Source organism: Microchirus variegatus, assembly GCF_963457635.1.
Source record: "Microchirus variegatus genome assembly, chromosome: 16".
Classification (NCBI taxonomy): Eukaryota; Metazoa; Chordata; class Actinopteri; order Pleuronectiformes; family Soleidae; genus Microchirus; species Microchirus variegatus.
This window is the reverse complement of record NC_139817.1, coordinates 9776860-9800194: the sequence shown is the minus strand read 5'-3', so window position 1 is coordinate 9800194 and position 23335 is coordinate 9776860. Positions and strand designations below refer to the sequence as shown.

At 40.3% G+C, this 23335-nt stretch overlaps 3 protein-coding genes across 3 annotated transcripts; 1 reads left to right on the top strand and 2 right to left on the bottom strand.

Moving 5' to 3' along the window:
* Positions 1 to 76: 76 nt before the first annotated feature.
* ak3 (adenylate kinase 3) lies at positions 77 to 5834 on the bottom strand. The gene is made up of 5 exons (XM_083902959.1): positions 5509 to 5834; positions 3139 to 3258; positions 2822 to 2994; positions 2425 to 2543; positions 77 to 935 (listed from the first exon to the last, which is right to left on the bottom strand). The coding sequence occupies exons 1-5, from the start codon at positions 5654 to 5656 to the stop codon at positions 824 to 826; spliced, it is 672 nt and encodes a 223-aa protein (XP_083759085.1). The 5' UTR covers positions 5657 to 5834; the 3' UTR covers positions 77 to 823.
* A 1113-nt stretch (positions 5835 to 6947) lies between these two features.
* Positions 6948 to 15391, top strand: rcl1 (RNA terminal phosphate cyclase-like 1). The gene is made up of 9 exons (XM_083902548.1): positions 6948 to 7135; positions 7983 to 8054; positions 8288 to 8463; positions 9464 to 9538; positions 9633 to 9757; positions 9956 to 10081; positions 10580 to 10736; positions 13857 to 13960; positions 15177 to 15391. The coding sequence occupies exons 1-9, from the start codon at positions 7006 to 7008 to the stop codon at positions 15328 to 15330; spliced, it is 1119 nt and encodes a 372-aa protein (XP_083758674.1). The 5' UTR covers positions 6948 to 7005; the 3' UTR covers positions 15331 to 15391.
* A 138-nt stretch (positions 15392 to 15529) lies between these two features.
* Positions 15530 to 20220, bottom strand: anxa3b (annexin A3b). Its single transcript, XM_083903055.1, has 13 exons — positions 20206 to 20220; positions 20074 to 20121; positions 19901 to 19988; positions 19036 to 19130; positions 18816 to 18929; positions 18198 to 18288; positions 17970 to 18049; positions 17203 to 17259; positions 17023 to 17116; positions 16512 to 16607; positions 16376 to 16434; positions 15944 to 16066; positions 15530 to 15818 (listed from the first exon to the last, which is right to left on the bottom strand). The coding sequence occupies exons 1-13, from the start codon at positions 20215 to 20217 to the stop codon at positions 15759 to 15761; spliced, it is 1017 nt and encodes a 338-aa protein (XP_083759181.1). The 5' UTR covers positions 20218 to 20220; the 3' UTR covers positions 15530 to 15758.
* Positions 20221 to 23335: the final 3115 nt, after the last annotated feature.

Here is a 23335-nt window from a genome sequence, read left to right as displayed (position 1 = left end):
TTATTTTGATTCATAATAAATAATCATGGTGTGGTTTATTTTCTGTGAAGAGGGAATGTGCTTTGGATTTGGTGAACATGGATTATAGCAAAGTACAAAAACAGAACTTTTTAGATTAAGCGTAAATGAACAAGATGGCAGCCGTCTGTATATTGCACTTGAGCGTGTTGAGCAGTATCTTACACATGGCTGATGGAAAAAGAAAAAATGAAGAGGCAACAGATTAAGACTTAAAGGAGGTTTACATATATTTTTACATGGTTTAACATGGTTTTTATATATATAAAAAAACTATCAATAAAAATGATTTATCAGTGTGATCAGATCACAGATCAACCAATCAGTGGTCCATACTACATTCAAACTACATTTCCAAAAAGCAGCCAAAGGCACTCGATTGCAAGTGTGTATTTTAAAGATAATCAAACATTTTCCCTTTTTTTATGGTTAATATCTCTTTGCATCAGAAACAGTCATAACAAAGGCAGTTTGCCAACAAGTGTTAAAAGTCCTCACAAACCTAAAAGTTAAAGATGTGTATTCATCGCTTACATTGTCATTCTGCTACATCTTTGTGTTCCACTGTGGAAGATCTTACTATTAAATTCACTGGTGTCTTGTAGTCTTTTTAAAGGCACATTATAGGTTCTATCAACTAACATTTAAACGATTCAACATCTGTTGTCTCACCCTTCCCACCTGTTACCTACTGCATGCTTGCTCCTCCTCACATTATACTGCTTTTTTTTTTTTTTTCAGACGGCTCTCGTCGTGGTTTTCCACTGGTAAACGTCATCGGCCTTTTTCGCCCTCGGCTGTGTTTCTATGCAACATTCTCATTGATGGAAGGTAGTTTTTTGTGTAGAAACGCCTCAATGTGTGGCCAAATCTTGTTGGTTTCTGTCCCAGAGAACGACTCGAGCACCCCTTTACTCCTGGAAAGGCAAGAAACAAAATGAAGAAATTGTTTTTACTATCACTATTTGACCCGTTTCTTATTCATTCATTCACACCTGGTATTTAATGGGAGTTCTCAACACATGGCACACAGCAATTGGAGCTATTTATTGGCCAAAAGAAGCATATAGTGGACATGATGTAGAATGTTGCAGTTGCCCCATTGGATTACTTTGTAACCTTTGCCGCTGTGTTGCAGCTGCTACTAATATTTTGCACACCCACGCTTATAAACCAGCTTGAGAAATCCCTCAAATCTCCTTCAACCTTTGTCCCGAATGATCCGATCATACTCGGACAAAGGATCGGATCATTTATTGCATGTTTAAAAAAAACATGCAATGGTTGTTTGTCTCTATACATACAGTATATGTGTGTATGAATGATTGTGGTGCCACGCTTCTGTCAGTCTGCACCAGAGCAGCTGTGACTTGTGTAGCTTACCACCACTAGTGAGAATGCGTTAATGTAGAATAATGGGTCATTTGTAAGCGCTTTGGGTGTCTAGAAAAGCGCCATTATAAATGTAAAATGCTAAATGCTCCCAATTTATCCTCGGATCTGATCACAAAAGCCACATTCGGAAGTGGTGTGAGGACACATCTTCAGCTGACATCCTCTGACCTCTGACATCCTCAGGCTGTAGTTTCACAGTATTTTTTTTTACTTCCCCTGTCTCTCCCTGTCACTCGAGCAGACACAAACAGACAGCAGACACTTCTGGTATCTACATACAAATCACTGAGGACCAATTCACTACCAGGTCTGAATGGGACCAATGATCTGCCTCTATATTTGGGCCTGACCTAGGCTACATGTAGGGCGTCTCCCCATGTCAGACCCATCTTTTTTCATCTTGGAACTCCTGCGGGGTCAAAGGCCAGAGGAGGTTTTGGATTGAGATGAAGGTAAAAGATCAGAGAAGGTGGCAGTGATGCTACTTTCTGGATAGGTGGGTTGGGTGTGGGGGCCATCAACCCCACTCCTTAAATTACCATCAAGTCGCAGACGCATTGCTGACCCTGTAGCTCTTTGAGAACATGCTGAATAGCAGTCACGTGATCCTTTTCAGAGAATCCTCTTTTCCATTAATCTCCTCCTGTATCTTTCTGTGCTTAAATTAAATCTTTGATATGTACTGTAGTAAAATTATAAGAGGGTCACTTGTTAATCATTTCCCTGAAACATCAAACATTATGATGCACAGGATCCAAAGCCTCACATATCTAGTTGCTTTTTGGTTTCAGTCATGCACACAACTGCGGTGAACGTCCAGTGCTATTCATCTGTAACTTTCACAAATTTTAATTTTATTTACGTGAAATACGTTTCACTCAGACCTGATATACAGTCAAATATCTACCCCTTTTTGCCTCTTCAATGCAAATTAAATGTTTGTAATGATGTGACGGATGAGTAGATGCGGAATGTAAGTGGTTGGTTTTAAATTTTCCTTTGTTTTCCTACCTGTAATACTCTAAAACAGGTTCTGTCTGGGTTTGATAGGACTTCAACCTCCGTGTCACTGTCTCTGGCAAGTCATCCTCCCTCTGGATCAGGGGCTCTCCCGTCATGTCATCGAAACCCTAGAGAGAGAAAACATGTTGACAACAATTTCTTCAGCTTACAAGCTGTAAGTCTATTTTTAAAATACAGTAATAGTAATGCAAGTTGCTATGAGCTAAATTACTGAGCTTGCTGCACAGTGAAGGGCAGTATGAGAGTATGTTTAGATGAGACACAGCGCTCTATCTGGAATGTAAACACTGCTCGAGAAACCCAAAATGGTGCCAAAGGCGCTCCACATAGACATGAAACCTAAAGAATATAAATGACCTAAAGTAGAGAGGATGTATTTGTTTACAGGAGCTCGAGGTGGATTAAAATCTGTGTTGTAGACTCTGCCGCTGGGAAGGTGAGTCCAGCGACTGGTCAGCCTCTGTCTGATGGTGTCGAAGGGAACGTCGAGGTTTACGACCGTGTCCACGACGAACGCGTCATCCAGCGCCTCGGCCTGGGACACTGTGCGGGGAAAACCTGGCAGAGAGAGACAAGAGAGACGTAATGTAATGAATAGTCTCGGTGAAGGTCGAGCTTCTAAGATGACAGTGGTTGTGACTACATTTATGTGACGATGACAGCGTCAGAGTTTGCAGTGGACTGGTGACGCAGCAAACCTACCGTCGAGCAGCCAGCTGCTTTGTCCCAGGGCTCTCAGGTCGCGGAAGATGAGACGGGACATGACGTCATCGGGTACCAGCTGACCCTGATCAATACAGGCCTTCAACAGCAGACCGAGCTCTGGCACACACAGGAAAACACAAACGGGGTGAGACAGAGACACTCATATTACAATGTTTTTTTTTTTAATCAGAAGATGAAACCTGATGGCCAGATATGAAATGGTATTTAGCTTATGTTTGTAATGTGTCCATCGTGCATTAGCTCAGGGTGAAAACATGGCCAAATCACCATAAATATCACGATAAATGTCAGTATTGCTGCATTGTGAGAGTTGAAGAAAGCAGTTAATTGTGGTTTTTAATGTATTCATGAGCAACACTTCTGAGGGAAACGTTCAGGCTTAAAATATAAGTTACATCTCCTTATATTGGAATACATTTTTGTAAAAATTATTATTATTATTTTCATGTCTTGATGGCAGTTTGTTAATTATTTGCCTTGTGTGGTTATAAAGCAGTTGCTCAAACAGCTAAAGGGAAATCATGCGTACACTGTGCCTTTAAGGAGGGACTCGGGCTCTTTTTTTTTTTTTGCTACAAAGCTGCTAAGTTAAAATTCAAACAGGATTATCAAGGGTTTACTTCCACTGGCCTGTGTCCAGCTGAAGAAAGGAATTTCCTGACAGGCCACACGTAAAAAAAGACCATACTACTCTACTCTTAAGTCACCCAGTCAAGGAGCAAAGGGTGACACTGGCAATCAAACTTGATCTGAAAACCACGTTATTACACAGAGAAAATAACAAGGAATTTAGCCGGAAAGTAGTTCTGACATCCCGAGAAAAATGTGTTTCTTTTCGGTTTGGTACACGATTCTGTAAATGTCAAGGCGTGTTTACAAAGCAAAGATATTGCAGTCACTGTAGCAAGGCAAGTGCTGGTAAATTAACAGATTGATGAATGTGTTTCACAGTTTCACTCATTTTGTACTCGTAAAACTTGATAGAAACACAGTAGCAGTGTAGGCCTTTTATTTTCTAAACTTTTTGTCAAAGAAATTTTAATCCCAACTTCCTCTGTTGTTGTGGTTATGAGACATGCATCTCAGATCCACTGTCCGATGATCAAATAACACATTTATCTCTGGAAATCAGTAAAACTAAACAACTGTATATTGTTTGGGTGAAGTGGCCCATTATTCATTTTCTGAACGCAGACTGTGTGACTGATTTATCTGCAGAGCTCACACCCGAAACAAAAAAGGAGCCTTCCAAGTGATAAGGCTGATGACGCAATCACGTGGAAGTGGTAGGTCACAGGTTCAGACCCAAGGAACCGTTGTGGTCGGAAAAGGGAAAGCAAGAAAAACCGCTTTAACTGCCAACTCCTCAGCTGCCAAGAATATCGAGAACTTAGTAAATTGGGCTCAGACATGTTCACAGCGTAAAAAAACTACAACAGGGAGTGGAGGAAGGAGGGAGCTGCATGTGTGCATGCATGTGCAGCAGCAGGTTTTGCAGGAGTGTAATGCAGCTGTAATAACACACGTGACACCTCTGCTCCTCACAAGGAACAAAGGTGCACTTCTGCTCCTTATCTTTACACCTCTATCAATCTCCAGCCAAGGTGTTGTGCCTCATTTCATAAACCAGGTAAATGGAATTAGGTCCATTGTTTCCTGTATAAACATTAAACAGCACCACCATAACCATTTTTGACCTTGACTTTAAGGTGCCATATTTAAGAATGTGGCCAAAAACGGTTACTACACTCAAATTCAAAATACCGAGGTCTTTTAGGGTTTCGTTTTCTCCGCCACTGTAGCTCAGACGTAACTGGCAACCCGTGGTTGCTCGGCAGCTGAGACTCTACTGACTGCAATGATTGGTAGAGGGCGGTAGGTGGCGCCACATGCCACATTATTTCAAAACATAAACATGATTTACAGTCTGCAAAATATTTTTTTCATGCAAATATTATGGCTGTACTGTTGTTGTTGGTGAGTTCAGTTTGATATATGAACATTATTCCTGAGTCTCGGTGACATATTAGGAGGATTTTATGGCCAGTTGCTTTAGATTTATTACATAATGCACCTTTAAAGGAAGAGAGTGCAGCCTGTGTGTGCTGCTCTGCCTGATTCCTCTGTGATGTAGTAGATAAGAACTTAAAGTGAAGGAGTGGTTCTCTTATCACAGCAGCCCATGAAACGAATTCAGTGAGTGGGAAAAAAAAAATTGTTTTCAGCTCAATAATTTTCATTTCAAAATGAAAACACATATGTGCCTATATTTTTACTTAAAAAAACAAAAAAAACATGCATGCTGTGTTTCAGTGAGTGTTTTCTGAGAGGACACATGTGTCTTACCAGTTTTGGCCTCGATGTTGCGTCGCAAAATGTCCCCACTTGAAAGGTGTTGCAGTCCAAAACTTTTGATTATGCGCGCAGACACAGTTCCTTTCCCCGAGCCCGGTGGTCCCATGATGACGGCACGAAACAGCCTCTGTAGAACCATCACTGCAACGAATAATGCTTAATTTCTACGATTGCAATAGTCGGACTATGTCGCTCATAAAAACCTCCCCCTTCTCAGAGCTGGATTCGCAGCCAAGTCCTGATCGAAGCTGGTTTACTTTCCTTCCCAAGAAAATGTGCGACGTAACCAAGAGTGGGCGCGTCTTTTCCTGCAAGTCTGTGGACCTTGGATTGTGTGGTTTTTTTCCCCTGCGAGTCCTTCAGAAAGCAGAAGTGAGAAGAGGAAGGCGAGGGAAAGAGGGAGGAGGGGGAGGAGGGAGCGAGAGCTTCATCGGAGCCACAGGCGGGAGATGAAGATGCAGTTCCCCGGTCGAGATGCGCCTTTTTCTGCCGTGCATTGACAAACTTCCTCGCCTGTTCGCTGTTCTAGAGAAGTCATTATTGTATAATACGGTTATGCAATTGGTCGAACCTTCCTGCCTGCAGGCGGGGAAAGAAAGCGAGCTGGCGGCGTTGCGTTGGTAAATCCTCACCGAGCGTCACTCAGCGCACGCACGCACGCACGCACAGCCCTGCAGATCTGCAGCCTTGAAGTGAAGTGTGAACAATAAATGTCATCTGCACGTATGAATTACATATGTTTTCCATATCCTGCAAAGATGTGCATAGTGCATGTATTTCTACTCACGTGCTCATGTAGTTGATTCTAGTCTATGTGCACCACCTTAAGATCAAATGAAAAAAAACATGAAAATAACAACAAAAAACCAAATTTTTTACACAAATCAATTTCATACAAAGCATAAATTCAAGCGAATAGAACTATACATACAATACTAGACTTGTTTTAATCTCCTGTGTATATATATGTGTATATACACATATATGTATATACAGGCATACATGTATATGTATATATATATATAAGAGACTAACAATTTATTTAGGGGAATCAGATCAGTTAGTTAAGACTACCCAAACAATCTGTATTGTGTCAAGACACTCAATTGCACAACCCTCTTAAACTATCTAAGTATTTTAAAAGCGTCAGTCGCCTTAGTTCATTCTGTGTAACACCTCTTTATCATTTTACAAAGCAAATATGCAAGTAATGCTCTGTGTCAATGTTGTTTTTCTCCTTGTTTACATTTTATCATCGCGCTGTGTTCCTTTAAGACACGATGCTGTTGGTTTTTTTTAACCACGCCCACTCTGTTTTCAAAAATTTGGATTTGTTGCCATCTAGTGGCAAACAGTGATAACGCGGACGTTTTAAAAAACCTTATTGGTCTTCGTGCGCTGCCGTCCCCCTCGTCTCCGCGCACGGAACGTCTTCCCGGACAAACACACGTGGATTTCCCACTGACGCCAAGCAGAAACAACAATAACATGGCAAGTCACGGACTCGTCTACGACGGCTGCAACTTCTTCAGACAGCGGCTGGTTTTGTCCACGCTCAGCGGGAAGCGTGTCAAAATCAAGAACGTGCGGTCCAGAGAGGAAGACCCGGGCTTACGCGGTGAGTCGCTGCTTCACTCTGCATGTGGCGTCGCAGTTAGCACGGAGGCTAAGTGCTAGCTGTTACGCAGTTGGGAGTGAGGTTCATCACTGGGCGTCGGGCGTGGAGGAAACGATGAGGCATCGTTGGTTTTGAATTTAAGATGAAATTAACTTTTCACAACACGACACGAAGCCGTGTGGTGTTTTATCTCATCACAGGAGACTAAACATCGATGTCGCTCTGTAAATGTGTGACTTGTGGTTTATTTTCCTAAGTTTCCAATGTAAATACTGGAACTCTTCGCTCCATATGTTTTTGGGGAAACGACGGAAAATGTAAAAACAGTGCATTCGTTTGCGTTATTCTTCATAAATTGCATTAACTTAAAGCATTCCTATGCACAAATTGTACTTGTTTCAGCATATTATCCTAAAATACAAGATTCAGGAACTACGGTTATTTGCATTACTTTTCTGTGTTTATTTAACTGCATTTATATGGGGTTGTTTTCTGTTTAGCTGTTTTATGCTAGTATATTATTAGATTTATTTTGTAGCAACGACATGTTCTTATTTTTGTTTTTTGTTTTCTCTTATATTTACGTGTGTATTTCGTAGGGATGGCACCACGACACCAATATAATAATAATAATAATAATAATAATAATAATATAAAAAACAATAGTTTATGTGGAGAACATAAAAACCAAATGCATCCTGTATTCATAATTTAAATTGTAAATAAACCAGCGTACAGAGAATCGCACTTCGCCAAATATAAACGCAGTTAAGTTTGTTGTTTATTTAAACCGATTTTGCTCTAATTTAACCTTTTATATATTGATTTTGTCTGTTGTCTTGTGCAGATTTTGAGGCCAGTTTCATCAGACTCCTAGACAAAGTGACCAATGGCTCCAGAATAGAAATAAACCAAACAGGTAAATGTTATCTCTTCAGACAATGACTGCTGTTGTCATTCTCTTTGCCACTGACTATGTGATTTATATAATAACTGTTTGCTGTGAGCTGGTAATGGCAAGTCTTAGTCATGAACTGTAAACCTGAAATTGTGTTGAGTGAAATCTCAGTTGAATGCAAGAATTGTGGCACCACAAGCTTAAATCTCCATTGTTTCTGACTCGAGCTGTTGTCATGTTTCTGTCCTCTCCAGGCACTGTGTTGTTTTACCAGCCTGGCTTGTTATATGGAGGCTCAGTGGAACATGACTGTAGCACACAGCGCTCCATTGGCTACTATCTTGAGGCTTTGCTCATGCTGGCTCCGTTTATGAAGACCTCACTGAAGGCCACTCTGAGGGGCGTCACCAATGACTCAACTGACCCGACTGTGAGGACACGCACACATCAGTCTGACCGCTGTCTATCTCAGGGGTTCTCGTACTTGTGGAAGTAATTCCTGCTGTGCTGTGAAATGACCTTTTGCCACTGATGATGACCACTCATACATTTTTTTCTCAAAGGTCACAGAAAGTCAGATGGCAGATGGTATTGTTTCTCTTTGCAATGTTGCGTCATACATTTAATATCTTATCCGACAATTATGATATAAAGGTGTTATTTTTATTTTTTTTTCCAACTTGTTTTGGATCTATGCTAAAGGATCTTGCAAACCCCTCTCTTTTTAGAAACCACTGGCGAATACTTTGCGAGCACTGTCTTTTGTTTCTCATTTTTGCACTTCTGGTTTGAGTTTGACTGTGCTGGCTCATGATCACACAGGGTGGAGCTGGAGCATGCTGCATTTTGCAAAGAATATGTAAACTATGTTGTGGTTAAGTGCACACCTCCCAAATCCAAAGGGACACTGCCCTCTTGTGCACACATCATTATGTGCAATTATATGCCAGTTTAAATGCTGCTGAGAAGAACGGGTAATTCAATAGGTGAAGACCATAATCGGGTTTATGTAACAGTTGATCAATGTTGAAGAAACACTGAAACAGTGTTAAAACATCCTCGCCTGTTCAGTTCACATTGTGAATTTTGAGACTCCCATTTTGTCTCCAAACTCCTTTGCCTCTGAGTTTGCTTACATCTTGTTACTGCGGGCCAGTCTCCAGCATTGCATCATCCATTTTGTGCTTATGGCATTGTTTCAGAGAGACTAGAGCCAATAAAATAGACTTTAGAATGAAGAAGTATGAGCTTGGAGACACTGGAGTGAGGTGTTGCCATAGAAACACCAAGCAGTATTTTAGCTTGTTACCAGGTTGACTAACGAAACATTGCAGACTTTGTCTTGGTCTTTTTGACAAATGTTTGTTTATTTTCCTAAAGATGGTTGCATTTAAAGGGGTTTTAAATGAGTAAAACGATGTCTCTTTCAGGTCGACCTGCTGAAGACCACAGCACTGCCTCTGATGAAGAAGTTTGGCATTGATGGAGAGGGTTTTGATCTTAAGGTTAGGACATGTTGGCCTTTGATAAGCTTTATATCATTTTAAAATGTTATGTATACAATATATTTAAAGACCTGTCTCTGTGTTGTTTCCTCAGGTGGTGAAGAGGGGAATGGCCCCTGGTGGCGGAGGAGAGATAGTTTTCACATGTCCTGTCCGCAGGACCATCAGACCAGTGCAGCTGACTGACCCGGGAAAAATCAAGAGGATCAGAGGAGTTGCGTATCCTTAGAGTTGATTAAGACCGAAGTGGTTTTGAAATCAATTTGTTTGGGAAAAAGGTCATAATGGCTTCAGCTTTCAGTTGAAAAATCATTGACTTGACATGACATGACATGCTCAAACTTAAGTTTCCTCAAGTTTGAGCATGTCATATTTTTTATTATGTGAGTTGCCAAAGCCTTGACTCTCTGAACTCAGATATTCGGTGCGAGTTTCTCCTCAGATGGCCAACAGAATAGTGGACTCTGCCAGGGCCGTCCTCAACCAGTTCATTCCAGACATCTACATCTACACAGACCACATGAAAGGGGCCAACTCGGGCAAGTAAGTGTCTACACTTTATTAGGACATCTAATAACGTGCCGGCACCCACGGAAGTGTTCATACTCCACCTTGGCTATAATGAGTTTGTGTTGTGTCTGTTCAGTCTCATTTGAGATAGTTCACTGGAAAACTTTTGAGATGGTTGTGAATGAAAATCCCAGAAGATCTGCAGCTTGTCTTTAATCCTCTTATGACTGTCAAGATAATAAAGCTGCCTGGATTTATATTGATTTTATGGCTGTAGTATTGTCAAGACAACTTTCACTTTCGATATGTGGCGGCAGTTCAAGCCTTCTTCCGGTTTATCCTCCACATGAGGGTCGCGCGGGGTGCTGTGCCAATCTCAGCTGACATAGGGCCAAAGGTGGGGTCACACCCTGGACAGATCGCAAGCCCATAGTTTTTGAATTTTCTAGATATCACAAACAGTCTAGGAGTTACGGTAATGAGAAGTACACATGCCAAATCCTTCAATATCTGATGTCTGTTAACTTTTAGGTCTCCAGGGTTTGGCCTGACGCTGGTGGCAGAGACACTGAACGGCTCCTTCTTCAGTGCGGAGATGTCGTCCACGCCACAAGGACAGGGTGACCCTGTGCTGCCAGAGGACCTTGGTCGGAACTGTGCCAAGCTTCTTTTAGAGGAAGTGCATCGGGTGAGAGCAGCACACGCCTGTATTTACAGTACACACATTATTGGCACACACACCTGACAATGAGTAACAATATGATGCTAATAACAAATGAGACGGCTGAAATAAGTTTTTGTTTTGTGACTCCATTGGAGGAAAAATATTCATTACTTGTGTAAGATGATATCAGGATCCTGCAAACAGCAGCTGGAGAATCGGTTCCCTGTGGCTGCAACAATTCAGAATTCTTGGGGAATACCTGACAGACACAGACAATACTCTTAATGAACCCAGCAAGCCACAATGACTTTCACTGTCTTTGTTTACCAGCATTATCTCCTCGTGACCGTTAACCTCAGTCTGGAATTCATGTGACAAACTGTGGGTAGAACCACTATGTCGATGGAAATGAAAGAGAACTTGTATTTAAAATGGTGAAATTTATTACAGTTTGATGAGGCTGTGTGTGTGTGTGAGCTTTCTGGTTTTTCTGCTTCTTAACTGTGAATATCTTCTGGTTTCTTTGCTCCATACAACAAAGAATACATCATTCACACGTTTTGTTTGATTGCTTTGTTTCAAATTGTGTTATTGTTTAGGAAATTATTAATTGTTTAGTCTTTAATGTTACAGAATGTAGAGGTCAAATGCAAGTGACTAGATGACTCCGTTCATTGGGTGGATCAGATGCATCGTGTCCCTTCATTATAAATAAAATAAATGTATAAGTGGACATTTACAGGCATGTTTGTCCACTGGGCTAAAACAAACATGTAGTGTATTAACACCTTGTATTAAGTGACTTTATTATTATAAACGCACAAAGGCACAAACACACAGCAAAAAAAAGAGCCCACTTCATCAGAATATACAATTAAATCCATTGACTCTGTGACTTCACTTTGCCTCCGCATGTTTCTGCCTTTCAGTCACTCATAGGAGCCATGTGAGTCCAGTTAGCTGGTCAGGGTAGTGCTGATTAACTCTGAAAGAGGAATATTGTTGGGTGCATCCTCTTAACTCCAAGCCACAGAGTGGGAAGCAAACGTCTCTGTTTAGCAGACTTTGAGGATGGTGAATTAATATTCTGGCAGTGTTTCATTCCGTTTTTTCCCCATAAAGTTACTGCTGGTGAACAAACGGGTAGATTTTTCATTTTGGAGAAATTGAACAGTCACTGCTGATTTTCGTACCTAACTGTGATTTCTACTTTTGCGACTAGAAGAAGACAAACATGGATATGTGACTCCTGCTTGGATTTTTAATTTATAAAAAGGAGAAGAACTTGAAAGGAAAAGAAATTGGCTGGATTCGCATGAAAGGGCATGGATGTTCTGTGTTTGAGCACACGTCTGTTTGTTCTCTGGTTAATCAGTACCGTCTTCTTGTAGTAAACCAAAGCTACATGATGGACATTTTGTTTTTGGAGGCAACATCAACATTGGACAGAAGCCGATGTAAGTGGTGCCATCTTAAAGATTTAGGAAAATTTAAGACCGTGTTTTGAGAATGAGGTTTTTTGTATTGCTTTTTTAACAGTTACATTCAGATTTACAGCTACTGTTAAATAAGGCGTAGTGGTTATTTTTGTCTGAAGGGCAAAGGTCTAAATTTTGATAGTAAGGCTTAGATTATATTTCATTACTTTTTTTTTTTTTTTCTTTATTGAATTCTATGAATTGTGATTAGTTGCTCTCACTATATTCAGAACACATCAAGTTGTTTCTCCTGCAGTAATAAAATACAGTATTTGGGCCTTTACGTCATCATATGTCAGACTAACAAATGGAAAAAACGTAAATTGCTCCTTTTTTAACAGTGTACAAGTAGCTTGATTTTGTCTGCATCCTCATTCTCTGACCGGATTTGAAAGGAGGTTGTCGTTTCCTTGAGGGATTCAAGGGACTTTTCTTTTTTCATGAGGCCTCGTGTCTGGTTGGCTGCTCCTCTCTCGGGACATGCTGTGTCCTTTTGAAAGGCAGCGTCTGAAAATTACCTGACAGAAATTGAATGAATGCATGTTGTTTTTTTATTTGGCTCAACGAGGAGGACATGTTGTGGAAAAGTTGGAATAGATTATTGTAATGTGCGTAGTCCAGATCAGCAACACGGCAGTCTGAGGTAAGGTGCTCAGGTGCAACACTTTGTCAATAGCCAGTCTTTCTAGAGAAAAATCAGTGCGGCTAGACAAAACTTTGCTTATAAATGTAATTATATTGGATACCACTTGTTTTGTTAGGTCAAATACTTTGAGTGTTAAATGCTAGAACTCTTTCATGTATCTAGACAGTTGGAAGTAAACATTTGAAAGAAATAACTCTGCAGATGGACGTCTTTATTGGAGTAAATTAGTTTATCATTATTGACTTTTTCAGCATATGAGGTGTTGGATAAATATAAAAAAGTGTTAACAACTCTCTGCTTCACCAACATTAAAAGCAGTGTCTCCTTAGATTGTTTCCATGGTCCCAGTGATTGAATTTATGTAATCGAATCATATTGGTGCTGACAAGGTTGTCACGAAAGCACAAATGGTTAAATGGTTGTCTCACAATGGATGCACACTGTGGGCATAAAATGGAGAATGTCTTATTAAAACTATGAGCAGATAAGCAGGTTTTAAAACGCTCTTGGGTGTGTCCAGTCCCGCACAGCCTCTTCATATAAACTGGGGGGAGAATAGCACGTAATTGTTGAGTAATCGTGATGGCATGTGATCACTTGGATACAGAGAGTGGATCCTCTGTCCTCTAAATATCTCGTATGTCCAAGGAAATGGTGGAATTCAGCTGAGGGGCACATTCGGAGGTCAGGGCTGAGGGAGGAGGAAAATGTATCGCAGTTGGGTAAAATTATAAAAGAAATATACAGTCATATATTGCCCACTCAAGAGAAGCTACCTCAGAGTGATATACAGTCACTGACTTGAAAAGAATAATAGCGGTAAGATCTTTTAAATTTGATTCTGCTTTCTGTTAATATCTGTAAATAAAAATAGCCTGTGTCAGTGTTTTCCTTTCATGACCAAGGGTTACTGAGTTCTCCTGAATCATCTCCACCTCTGCGACGGACATCAATGTTGTTTTTGTTGCTAAAACGCGTCACCCCCTCCCCCCCTCCCCCCTCCCCTTTCTCTGTTTTTAGGGTGGCTGCGTGGATTCGTCCAATCAGAGCCTGGCACTGCTCTTGATGACCCTTGGCCAACAGGACGTTTCGAAGGTTCTGCTCGGTCCTCTCTCCCCGTACACGTAAGTTATTTTCTCAATGAACTTTACAAAACTGCCGAGTTAATGAACACATTCACTTTGCTCCGGAACGCACATGTAGTTATTCTTCTACTAGTCCCTCGAGCTGGGAAGTGACTGTGATCCAGAGTTCTTGTTGATTTTTTTTTTCTTTATTGTATAGTTCTTTTTTGTGATTTTTTTTTTTTTTTAAGATCAAGATTCAGTCAAGTCCAAGTTAAATTTTTGACTGAAATTACAAAGGTGCTTGGTCAAAGTGTCAAAGAGATTTTTCTATAAATATGTATTTCAATGTTTATGGACAAAGGAGACGGACATAAAAGCAAAGAGCTGATTTCAGACGTGATCATCATCATCATCATCATCATCATCATCATCATCATCACCGAGGGACGAGGAGTGAACTATGAACTGTCCATTTTCAGTTATCATGGTACCGGTGCTGTGTCCCTCTCAAGTACAGTACTATGATAACTGAAGATTGGCAGTGCCATCACAATGCATTCCTCCTCTTATTCGGGTAACGTGAATGACAGAAATACGAGCTGCTAATGTACCTCTCTAATGCTGCTTTGAGAAACCTCTGTGGTGTTTGTTTAAACTGTATAACCATGTGTTTGTTGAAAAAAATGTCATTGTATAGACGACATTTGAGACCACATGGAGTAAAACCAACATAAAATGAACTGAATTTATTGATAGAGGGAATATATTCAATATAAGACATAGGAAATCCCTCTCCATGGGGATATAAAAAGTTAAAGAAAAAAAGCCATTCCATGAGCAGTAATGAATAAAAATGAAACTGAAATGTAATTTCCTACTATCGTGAATTTATGCCAGAAAGAGCTGAGGCCAGAGGCGAAACAGTTTGACCATCTGTCCCATTCTGATGAACGAGACAAAGGGTTTTTATTTTATTTTATTTTTTTAAAATTAAGAACTTAATGGTCAAGATCATTCTGGGTATCACAAATCATGTGACATGACATTAGTCTAATTGGATAAAATGTTTTATTTTTTTTATTCATTGCATACAATTGAGTAACATGTCATTATATAAATATTATTATTATTATTATTATATTTTAATATATAAAGAAATCTAATCAAAACCTCAAAAATATATTTGAAGTTATTTGATGTAATTCAGTTACAGAGATGTGAGATGTTTACAACTGTAAAATAACTTTCCCCTCTCACTCTCTTGTTTCTCCAGGATTGAGTTCCTCCGACACATTAGAGATTTCTTCCAAATCATGTTCAAGATCGAGGTCCAGAAGCCTTTAGAAGACGAAAGGAAAGGAGGAGACAAGGTCCTCATGACGTGTGTAGGAGTCGGCTACAGCAACTTGAACAAAACTCTTAAATAAAATTTATATTTTTTTATATATTTATATATAAACATCATTGTGTTTGTTGCCTTGTATCTTCACTCGCATTTAAAGTTATGACACTGGGTGTTTGTGTGCACATTGCCGTTTATTAGGACAATTTGTGATACAGTAAACGATGAAATGCATAAAAAAACCTGTGGTTACAATATTTTCATTAAGACATGAACAGCATCTTCATATGACAAGGATGTTAAGACTCCTTAAGTGTTTTCATCATTCACTTTTTAAGTTGAAACAAATGCCTGATTAAACGTTAAAAAAAAAAAAAAAATCCAGATCAGTTATCAAAGTTCAGGCAATGTATCAGACGAATGAAAGGTTAGTGACCGAGGGGGGAGGTTTTTTTTCTACTCTTCTTAGGAGTAAAACTTCACTTCAAACCATGTGTTCCTCATCAGACGAGTTTAGTCATCTTGGCCGCAGAGAGTCTTGAGGGCGTTGCCGTAATCGCCCGAAACTTCCGACTGCACAAACATAACGGAAAGGAAAAGGGTGAAAACGGGAAGACGTGCTTGTGGTTTACGAGACGTAATGATGTAAACAGAAGTCATGACGGTGACGTTTCAATCTTAGCTATGTATGTACTGACCTCTAACTGGGAGTAGAGGGTGTATCCAAACAGCTTCTTGTACTCTGCTCTGATGTCCATCAAATCGATCTCGGAGCGACTGACGATAATCCTGGTCAACACAGACTCTGTGGTCCCGGCACCCTGCACACAACAGGACAAAGAAGAGGCGTAAGTAGATCAATTGAAACACATTCTACCGTCTCAGCAATCACTACTATTGTTTACTTTAAATAAACAACCATGTATTGTGCTTATCTATTGATGTAAAAAAAAAAAAAGCCTGTTCCACAGTTCAACCAATGTTGCACTTTTAGTCAAAGCACCAGCAGCAGAACAAAGGCTTAACATTCCTTTCCACACCAGAGGTGATCAATGCAACTGTCTGCATCGCATAAAACAAACGCACTTTGCAACCAAACGGTATGTAGATTTTGTGCGTGTTCAGCTTACCGTCATGCTCTTGAAAAGCCTCTCAGCGAGGTACGCGGGGACGTTCTTCACACATTTAACTACACAGACAAATAAAGAGGGTTTTTTTTAGTGTCTTATTAGAATAAAATAAAGTTAAGGCACAAATTTCTCTCACCAATAGCCACGAGCAGCTCCTCCAGGTCTCCAGACATTTCGCCCTCGATGCTCTCCTGCAGAGTCTTTTTGCTGATATTCTTGTACTCTATCAGAGCTGTGGACACATAATAACAAAAGACTTAAACACCACTTTTATTCCCTGTTGAATCTGTAACATGGAAGTAAACATTAGCTCAGTGAGTGTGTGATTGAGGCAATGTTTACCTCTACTGCCACCGTGAGGTGAACATGTTTGTCGTTATCTTGACTCATGAGATTGTGACTCAATAACTGCGAAACTTACTAATGCTGATGTTCCCATGGACCTTTTGTGTGTTTCTGTGATGACTAATACTGTATTGTACCTGCTTTGCATCAGCATGTTGGCGCACTCACATATTTGCATGGAGCCAGAGCTCAACCTCAGAGATAGTTCACTGTCACATGATTATTATTACACGGTCTTCATTTTTCTGTCTTTCTTTCTCCCCTTAAATTCATTTCATTAACAGAGAAAAAGTGTGACCCACTCTGTCGCAGCTGGGGGACACTCCTGTGGCACAGGACGTCGATGAACTTGGCCTCGTCGGTTCCCCACTTCTTCTCTCCTGCTTCATACAACACCTGGGTGAAATGAGATGGTAAGAGTGAAGGAGGGGGGACAAAAGAACTGAGAACACAAATTAATGATTTTAATTTAGTGAATATACCTTAGCATCTGCTTTAGCCTTGGCTTTATCCACACTGGTGCTCTCATCTCTCTTCCCCTGTGAGGATAAACAGAGGGAGTTGCCTTATTGAATTTCATCTTAATCCCGTCATTGCAGTTCAACATATCTACAATGCGTCTGCCAAAGATGAACAAATATTGTAGAAAATATGGATGTCCCGATACCACTTTTTTGGGTCCGATAACCGATATCAAAAACTCGAGTATCTACCGATACCGATATTATTCCGATACAGTCATTTTAGGCCATTTCTGAACGTATGAAGCCGCTAACAACACGTGTGCTGAGTCATTTCAAATTCATAATTCTCCAACTGTCTCACAAATATTGTTCTCCCAAAGACAAAGAAATAAGCAGCCCAAACATGACTCGGCTAAAATGGTTTTGCTGATATTTATCGGACAGATACCAATACTAACCGATACCGATTCCCATCCCTAGTAGAAAATAAATTTTCTCTCGACTGCACATGTGATTTGTGTTTTTATTTGGTCTCTCATAAAACGTTCTAGTTGCAGTTCAATAGTTTTGATTTATTGTGTAGATTATTTTTGATAAATAGAAAAGGGAATGTTTATTTTTAAAATTTTTGAGCCAGGATAGGTAGTCCTGGTAACCTGACAGCTGCTACACTCCTACTATCATAATTTCTTTTGGGTCTGGATTCTTATTTTCTGGAAATAGCTTCTGATAACTCCAACACTCTTTTATATTCTGCGTCGGGTTGGTTTTCTTTGTATTCATACCTCAGCCAAGATGAGCAGCGCGTTGCCGTAATCTCCAGACACCTCCGACTTGAGGTCATCAATCAGAGATTTTCCAGTTTCTTGGACGGAAAAGCACAAGGAAAAGAATTCAGACACATAGCAGCATGAACATCTGCCCTCTGTTGTTTCGCAATAACTTGAGTCAGGAACTAGTCGGTGAAATAACATGATGATGATGATGACGATGATGATGATGATGATACAAACCTGCCTGGTATGCTTCAGACAGGGCTTTTATCTGTCTGTTGGATCTTGAGGAAAAGATTTCTGTCAGCGTGCATTCTGTGGTGCCTGCACCCTGTATGTGACACACACATTATATAAAGTGATATCTTATAGGTTCTTAGAGCAAATTCATGAATCTAGGGATGCATGATATTGGACTTTTTGCCGATATCAGATATATTGGGAGCGCTTGGTGCCGATAACCGATACTCAGTCTTGTATAAAGTATCTAAAAGGGATACTTGAGTAAAAGCATCTTACCAGAAAATGACTTTGGTAGAAGTTGAAGTCTCTTTTTTTATAATATTACTTATGTAAAAGCCTTAAAGTATATGACATTTACTGTACTTAAGTATCAAAAGTAATTTTCTGATATAAAATACTGTGAAAAAAAAAAATATATATAAAATAATACTTGTAGAAGGCACCAGCATCAAAGATAAGGATGTAACATCCTATTTTTTATTGTCATTAGTGATAATATCAGCAGATATTGGTGTGTTTGCCCATAAAGCCAGTATCTACCAATACTGATATAATGCATCCCTACTGTTTTTTAACAAAATTACACTTGTGTCTCATTAGGACAAACAGTCTCACCTTAATGGCTCTGATGACTTCACGACAGTCATACACACCAGGAGCTGTAACCAAGGCTACCAACAGGTCCTCAAACTCTCCGTGGGTCTCACCCTCCAGGTCATCTGCTAATTTCTAAAAGAGAAGGTTTGATGATGAAACACACAAATATTACTCCACCTACCTCGCGTTTTCTGCTTGTCACATGATGAATATTTGGAATAAACGTGCTCTGATTTACCCTTCCTGTGCTTTTCTCGTAGGCCTTAGCGATAAGCTGGCGCTGGGCATTGCTTCTTTTGGTCAACACCTCAATGATTATTTTTTCTGTTGTTCCTGTAAAGAAGAGGACATTCCCGAAATAAGATATATCTCTCAGAGATTTGTTTGAATTTCTTATCTTACTTTCAGGTTTTACTTTGACAGTAAATTGGACATTAAAGAGGACGGTGGTGGTCACTTCTGTGTTATTTTATGGAAGAGACAACAAACTGATTCCTTGAGAAAAAAATTATTATTAAACAATGACAAAAATAATCCCTGATTGCAGCCTGAAGACTCTTCTTCGCCTCCTTTATTCCCTTTCTCCCCCACCCCTGTGTCCCCCAATGATTCCTTTCACCCCAACCGGTCTAGGCAGATGGCTGCACATTTTAGAGTCTGGTTCTGTCAGGGATTTCTTCCTGTTAAAAGTGAGTTGTTTTTTTTTTGATCTCCACTGATGTCTCATGTTTGCTCATTGTGTGAACTGTTGAGTTTCTCTTCTCCAGATAATACTGTGAGGGTTCCTGCCCTGCTATGTACAGAGCCTTGAGGTAATGTATGTTGTGATTTGGCGCTATACAAATAAAACTGAATTGAACTCACAAAGTGACAGCGCACTCATGTGTCACACAAGGTTAGCAATTATTTTTTTCTTCCTTGCGGGCTGAACCTACACCCGCCGAAAAACATTTTGTCCAAATCTGTCCTTTACTTGTGATATGATGCTGATCATAATAAAATGCAGCCTCCTTGGCAAAGATGATGACATATTTACTCAGTGAAATGTGATTTAAAGGGCTTTACATGATATAATAAAACACCCAGAAGCCGTCGTATCTTACCCAAACCCTCGATGGCTTTTCTCAGTGCAGCCACATCCTCTTCAGCTTTGAAGTTTGGCTTGTCCTTCACAGTTCCTCTTGTATTGGACTGACAGGAGGCAAATAAACATGTCATAAAGTAGTAGCACATAACTAGAACCTCCAAGAAAAGGCTTTTATTGTGTCTCACTTACTGTCACAGTCAGAGAGGAGGGGGAATCTAAAAGCAGGTCCAAATCGCCCTACAATTAAAATCAACAAATGTGTTTTCCTCATTCTGTATGATGATTGATATACATTAAATCATCACATCACTCGATACTCACCCACGCAGACATTGTTGTGTTTGTAGAGAGAGTCCTTGAACCACAAAGAAGAAGTATAATGTCGTATTAATATTTAATAACACTGTATAGTGATGTTATATAATCCTGTCTTCTACTGATTCTGCATATCTTATCTTCATCGTCATCTAAACTTTCACTGCCGGTGTTTTAGGTTTCCATTTCGGGACAAGATAAACACATCCTCCCCGTTTTTTCTATGCGCAATTACGCAGCAAATATTTGCGTTTGGCACTTTCAGGAGGAACGCGCTGGCCAGAATTAGAATAAATCAAACCTGTGTCATCAACCAACGTCGAGTGCTGTGAACTAAAAGCGCATTTTCCCCAACATCAGCGTGGAAACAAAACAACCATAGGAACAAACAAGCATGTACGTATACGTGCGTTATTGTTGTTCGTTTTTAAAAAATGGTAATGAATGAGTTAGATTCCATCTTACCTAAACGAGAGGATCAGTGTCAAAGCAGGATTTTCACAGTTTGAGGAAAAATCGCCACACCTTTCAGGAAAAGTTAGACAGGAAACGCCCATAGAGGGGAGTAGATTCATGGAGACGTTTGCCATAAGCTCCTCCTCATGTGTACACAGTGACTGTGTTGCCATGTCACAGTTTATATTGCAACAGTGTATCCCCAGCTCACCACAAAGTAACTGTTATTTTTCTTCATTTTACAATAGAACATTGCAAAATCTTCTACTACATCCATTGGATTTCAGTAGCTTCTCACAAAGCTCTGTGACAGCGGGAGTAAAGAAGTGGTGTTTGATTATAGGGCAGGGCAATATTAACCATGACTGTCTCATTGTTTACAGTCTGATTATCACTGTATGTCTCATCTACTAGAGGCAAACCAAGCCCTTCCTTTATAGGCCCAATATATTTTAGTTTCATTATATATATATATTGCCTTTTACCACAGTTCTCAAACTGTGGTACCTGTACCACTAGTGGTACGCAGTTTTCCTCTGCTGGTGGTGCTTCGTGGAAAATACTGTTCTACTGTATATACCAGGGTATGTGACCAAAGTGGAGCTGAGGATTTTTGACCAGAGGAGGTAGAAAATGAAACAAATGATAAAAAAGAAAACAATTTCAATAATATTTAAAGCTGCAGGCAGCATTGTGCAGGCCCTTGCAGTTGCTGTCCTGCCAGCAGGTGACACTATGCCTTTGAATTAGTTTTCATGTGCTGATGAATTGACGATTGTCTCACGCATGAGGTTTCCAGCAGTTCGGCCAATGTACGACAAAGTTATAGGGCACTTCCTGTTTCGTGGCAAAATGGCTGCTACATTCCAAATGGCTGACTTCCTGTTGGGAGAAATTTATGTTCGTAGACGTGTTTAGGGTCGATATCTTGTGCTGCATATGAAGTTTCAAGCTGATCCGTCGCGAAGGTACACTGCACTTTCTGTTATGTGGGGAATATTTGAAAATTCACCCGAATTCCGATGGTTGCCGTGGTCAGGCCTTTTTGAATCTGCAATACTTTTTTCATCTTTGATGTGTCTAGTACAAATTGACAGGTTTTTTTGTTTTGTTTTTAATGTAGATACGATTCCTTTATTTACAAAACATCCAAATCGTTGCGATGGACACCAAATTTTAAATAGCTGACTTCCTGTTTAATTTAGGCAATGGTGCCAATTGAGTTTTTTTGTTTGTTTGGGCTGTGATGTTCTGCCTAGTTTCATTAAAATTTGATGCAACTTGTCACTAGCATTGTCCACCAGGGTTTCCACTTTTGGAGGGTGCTACTGAGCCATCCAACACTTTTACTGTTACCTTTTTATATATTAACACTCCCGTTAAAAAGTTTGGGGTCACCTATACAATTTTTTTGTGTTTTCCATTAAAAGTCACAGTTTTATTCATCAAAAGAGTTGCAAAATGAATAGGAAAATATAGTCAAGACATTGACACGATTAGAAATAATTATTTTTATTCAAAATGCGTGTATTTCTGATTACTTTGATGTTATTTTCATTGGGGGGAAAAGTGCTTTACCTTAAAAAAAAAATAAGTGACCCCAAAGATTTTGTTCCCCAACTCTGATTGGAAAACCTGGAAAACAGACCTGTCAAGGATGTGACGCCGTTTGCCCTATGTCAGCTGGGATAGGCTCCAGTGTGCCCCGCTACCCTCGTGAGGAGGATAAAGCTGGATGCAATGAATGAATGTATGGAAAATATGGGATTGAGGTATGTGGAAATTCATGTAGCACTATGAGTAGGAACCACACCCACTTCTGCATCGTGAAGTCGGCGACACTTGGGAGTACCACCCCATCTGTGACTACTACGGAAGTGGCTCATGTTTCCAGGGGAGGAAACATTCGAGCTACCTCTACTGTCGCCGCCGGGTAGAGAAAAACATTTTGACCGTAATTTGACAGTTAGGTAGCGGTGTCGTGTGGCAGTGTTTTTTTGACGACGTGTCAGCGAATAATGCTATGTGTGCGACACAATCTTAACACAAACGTCTTAAGCAGCGAACGCTGGTTGTACTTGACGTAACCGAGCTGACAGCACAGTTAACCGGCAGTTAGAAGGCAATGTTTAACTCACTAGCCTCTTGCTAGCTGGCTAGCGATAGCACTGTGATCGCTAGCGAGGGTTAGCACGCTGTCATCACTTTGGTAACTACACTTATTGGTTTTAAAATCTTAAAATCTATTTACATTGCGGTATTTATGAGATACATTTTAGTCCTAATTGTGCTATGTCATATAATCTCTTCTCTACAGGTTAGCGTTAGCAGATGTTGTTTACCGAGGACCAGCTGACTGCTGTGGTTTCGCGTGAGTGAACATGGATAGCGGTCAGCAGCTCTGCTCTGCTTTGTTTGGCATGTGATGATCGTAACAAGACTGGATCGACTGCAGCACGACCACAGTGGTGATATGGGACATGGAGCTGGGAGGTAGCTAGATGAGGACAGCCGACTCTCCACCAAAATGCTCTCTCTAACACATGCGGACAGCTGTGCCTGCTGTTGCACTGTGTGATTCTCTGAGGGGTTTTCGGACAAAGGATAGGAGCGTCTGTGGCCACGTAAAAGCCTGACCTGAGGCCAGAGTACACGAGGAGACAAACTTTGCAGGGTCACG

What these genes read in the sequence shown, in the direction of transcription:
- ak3 (XM_083902959.1), bottom strand. Translation starts at nt 5,656, where the DNA reads ATGGTTCTACAGAGGCTGTTTCGTGCCGTCATCATGGGACCACCGGGC. An exon ending in CAACATCGAGGCCAAAACTG is followed by an intron (nt 3,259 to 5,508) that starts GTAAGACACATG and finishes TGTGTGTGCCAG; the next exon opens with AGCTCGGTCTGCTGTTGAAG. An exon ending in TTAATCCACCTCGAGCTCCT is followed by an intron (nt 2,544 to 2,821) that starts GTAAACAAATAC and finishes TTCTCTCTCTAG; the next exon opens with GGTTTCGATGACATGACGGG.
- rcl1 (XM_083902548.1), top strand. Translation starts at nt 7,006, where the DNA reads ATGGCAAGTCACGGACTCGTCTACGACGGCTGCAACTTCTTCAGACAG. An exon ending in ATGACTCAACTGACCCGACT is followed by an intron (nt 8,464 to 9,463) that starts GTGAGGACACGC and finishes TGTCTCTTTCAG; the next exon opens with GTCGACCTGCTGAAGACCAC. An exon ending in AAGAGGATCAGAGGAGTTGC is followed by an intron (nt 9,758 to 9,955) that starts GTATCCTTAGAG and finishes CTCTGAACTCAG; the next exon opens with ATATTCGGTGCGAGTTTCTC.
- anxa3b (XM_083903055.1), bottom strand. An exon ending in AAGTCATCAGAGCCATTAAG is followed by an intron (nt 18,289 to 18,815) that starts GTGAGACTGTTT and finishes TGTCACATACAG; the next exon opens with GGTGCAGGCACCACAGAATG. An exon ending in TGTCCCCCAGCTGCGACAGA is followed by an intron (nt 16,608 to 17,022) that starts GTGGGTCACACT and finishes ATGTGTCCACAG; the next exon opens with CTCTGATAGAGTACAAGAAT.